The sequence below is a fragment of the Egretta garzetta genome, unplaced genomic scaffold (assembly GCF_000687185.1).
Source record: "Egretta garzetta isolate BGI_Z169 unplaced genomic scaffold, ASM68718v1 scaffold609, whole genome shotgun sequence".
Taxonomy (NCBI): Eukaryota; Metazoa; Chordata; class Aves; order Pelecaniformes; family Ardeidae; genus Egretta; species Egretta garzetta.
The window spans coordinates 7860-9078 of record NW_009260771.1 but is presented as its reverse complement, the minus strand read 5'-3'; the positions used below and the strand labels follow the sequence as shown (position 1 = coordinate 9078).

At 59.2% G+C, this 1219-nt stretch overlaps 1 protein-coding gene across 1 annotated transcript in view; it reads left to right on the top strand.

Moving 5' to 3' along the window:
• The window catches only part of LOC104132896 (peptidyl-prolyl cis-trans isomerase A), a 5409-nt gene extending 4428 nt beyond the window's left edge, over positions 1-981 (top strand). The window contains exons 3-5 of the mRNA XM_009646236.1: positions 3-185; positions 374-546; positions 664-981. Coding sequence (XP_009644531.1) covers positions 3-185; positions 374-546; positions 664-799 — 492 coding nt within the window. The 3' untranslated portion in view covers positions 800-981. The remainder of the gene's footprint in view (positions 1-2; positions 186-373; positions 547-663) is intronic.
• Positions 982-1219: the final 238 nt, after the last annotated feature.

Sequence of the window (1219 nt, the reverse complement as noted above, 5' to 3'; positions counted from 1 at the left end):
AGCGGCGTTGGCCACGCTGCGGCTGCGCCAAACCCAGACTCTCCCCAACTCCGGACAAAACGAGCCGCTCATGGTGGTTTTCCTCTCTTTTTGCAGAAAACTTCCGTGCCCTGAGCACTGGCGAGAAGGGATTTGGCTACAAGGGGTCCTGCTTCCACAGAATCATTCCTGGGTTCATGTGCCAGGTGCGAGGCGCTGTGGCTGCAGCGGGGAGGTGGGCGGGTGAGGGATCTGGTGCTTGCGTGGGTTTGGTGTTGGGTGCTGGCAGATCTGGTGTGGGAAGGATGCTCTGCCTGCTGCCTCTGCAGGGCCGCTGCACCCGGTTCAAGGGTCTTCTCCTACGCCTGTGCCCTGAAACGCCGCTTTTTCACAGGGTGGCGACTTCACGCGCCACAACGGCACTGGCGGAAAATCTATCTATGGGGAGAAGTTCCCCGATGAGAACTTCATCCTGAAGCACACAGGCCCTGGCATCCTGTCCATGGCCAATGCCGGCCCCAACACGAACGGTTCCCAGTTCTTCATCTGCACTGCCAAGACCGAATGGTGAGTTGGGGGCTGTGGGAGGTCCCCAGCACCCACCCTGGTCGCACACTGGGCCTGGTGCTGTGGTCCCTCTGTGGGGACAGCAGACACCAGCAGTGACTGATACTTCTCCTGCAGGTTGGATGGCAAACACGTTGTGTTTGGCCGCGTCAAGGAGGGGATGAACGTGGTGGAGGCCATGGAGCGCTGTGGCTCCAAAGATGGCAAAACAAGCAAGAAGATCACCATTACCGACTGCGGGCAGCTCTCGTAAACCCTCTTCTTAACAACTGACCATTCCTTCGGCAGCCTGGGCGCTGCGCCCCGCTGCAGCTCACCCTGTCCCACCCTGCTCCTGACTTACTGCTGCGTTTCTACTGGGTCTCAGCCCCATGTGCACGGTCCAGCTGGGCTGCAGTTACCTTTATGAGTCTAAATAAAGTGAATTAAACCACAGTGGCCCCCTTCTTTCCCCCTTACTGGGGAAGATGGTGTGGGGGGGTGGGGGTGGTCGTGAGGACTGTTCTGCAGTGTGGCTACGCCAGGTCCTCAGTAGGGTCCAGAGTGAACAGGTACAGGCAGCGGGTCCTGGCACAGCGCTGATACCTGGGTGATTCAGTGCTGCAAATTTGTGTGCGTGGGGTCCTTTCCTACCCGCTGCCTGCCTGCAGCAGATGGGGGTTTGCAGGCATGG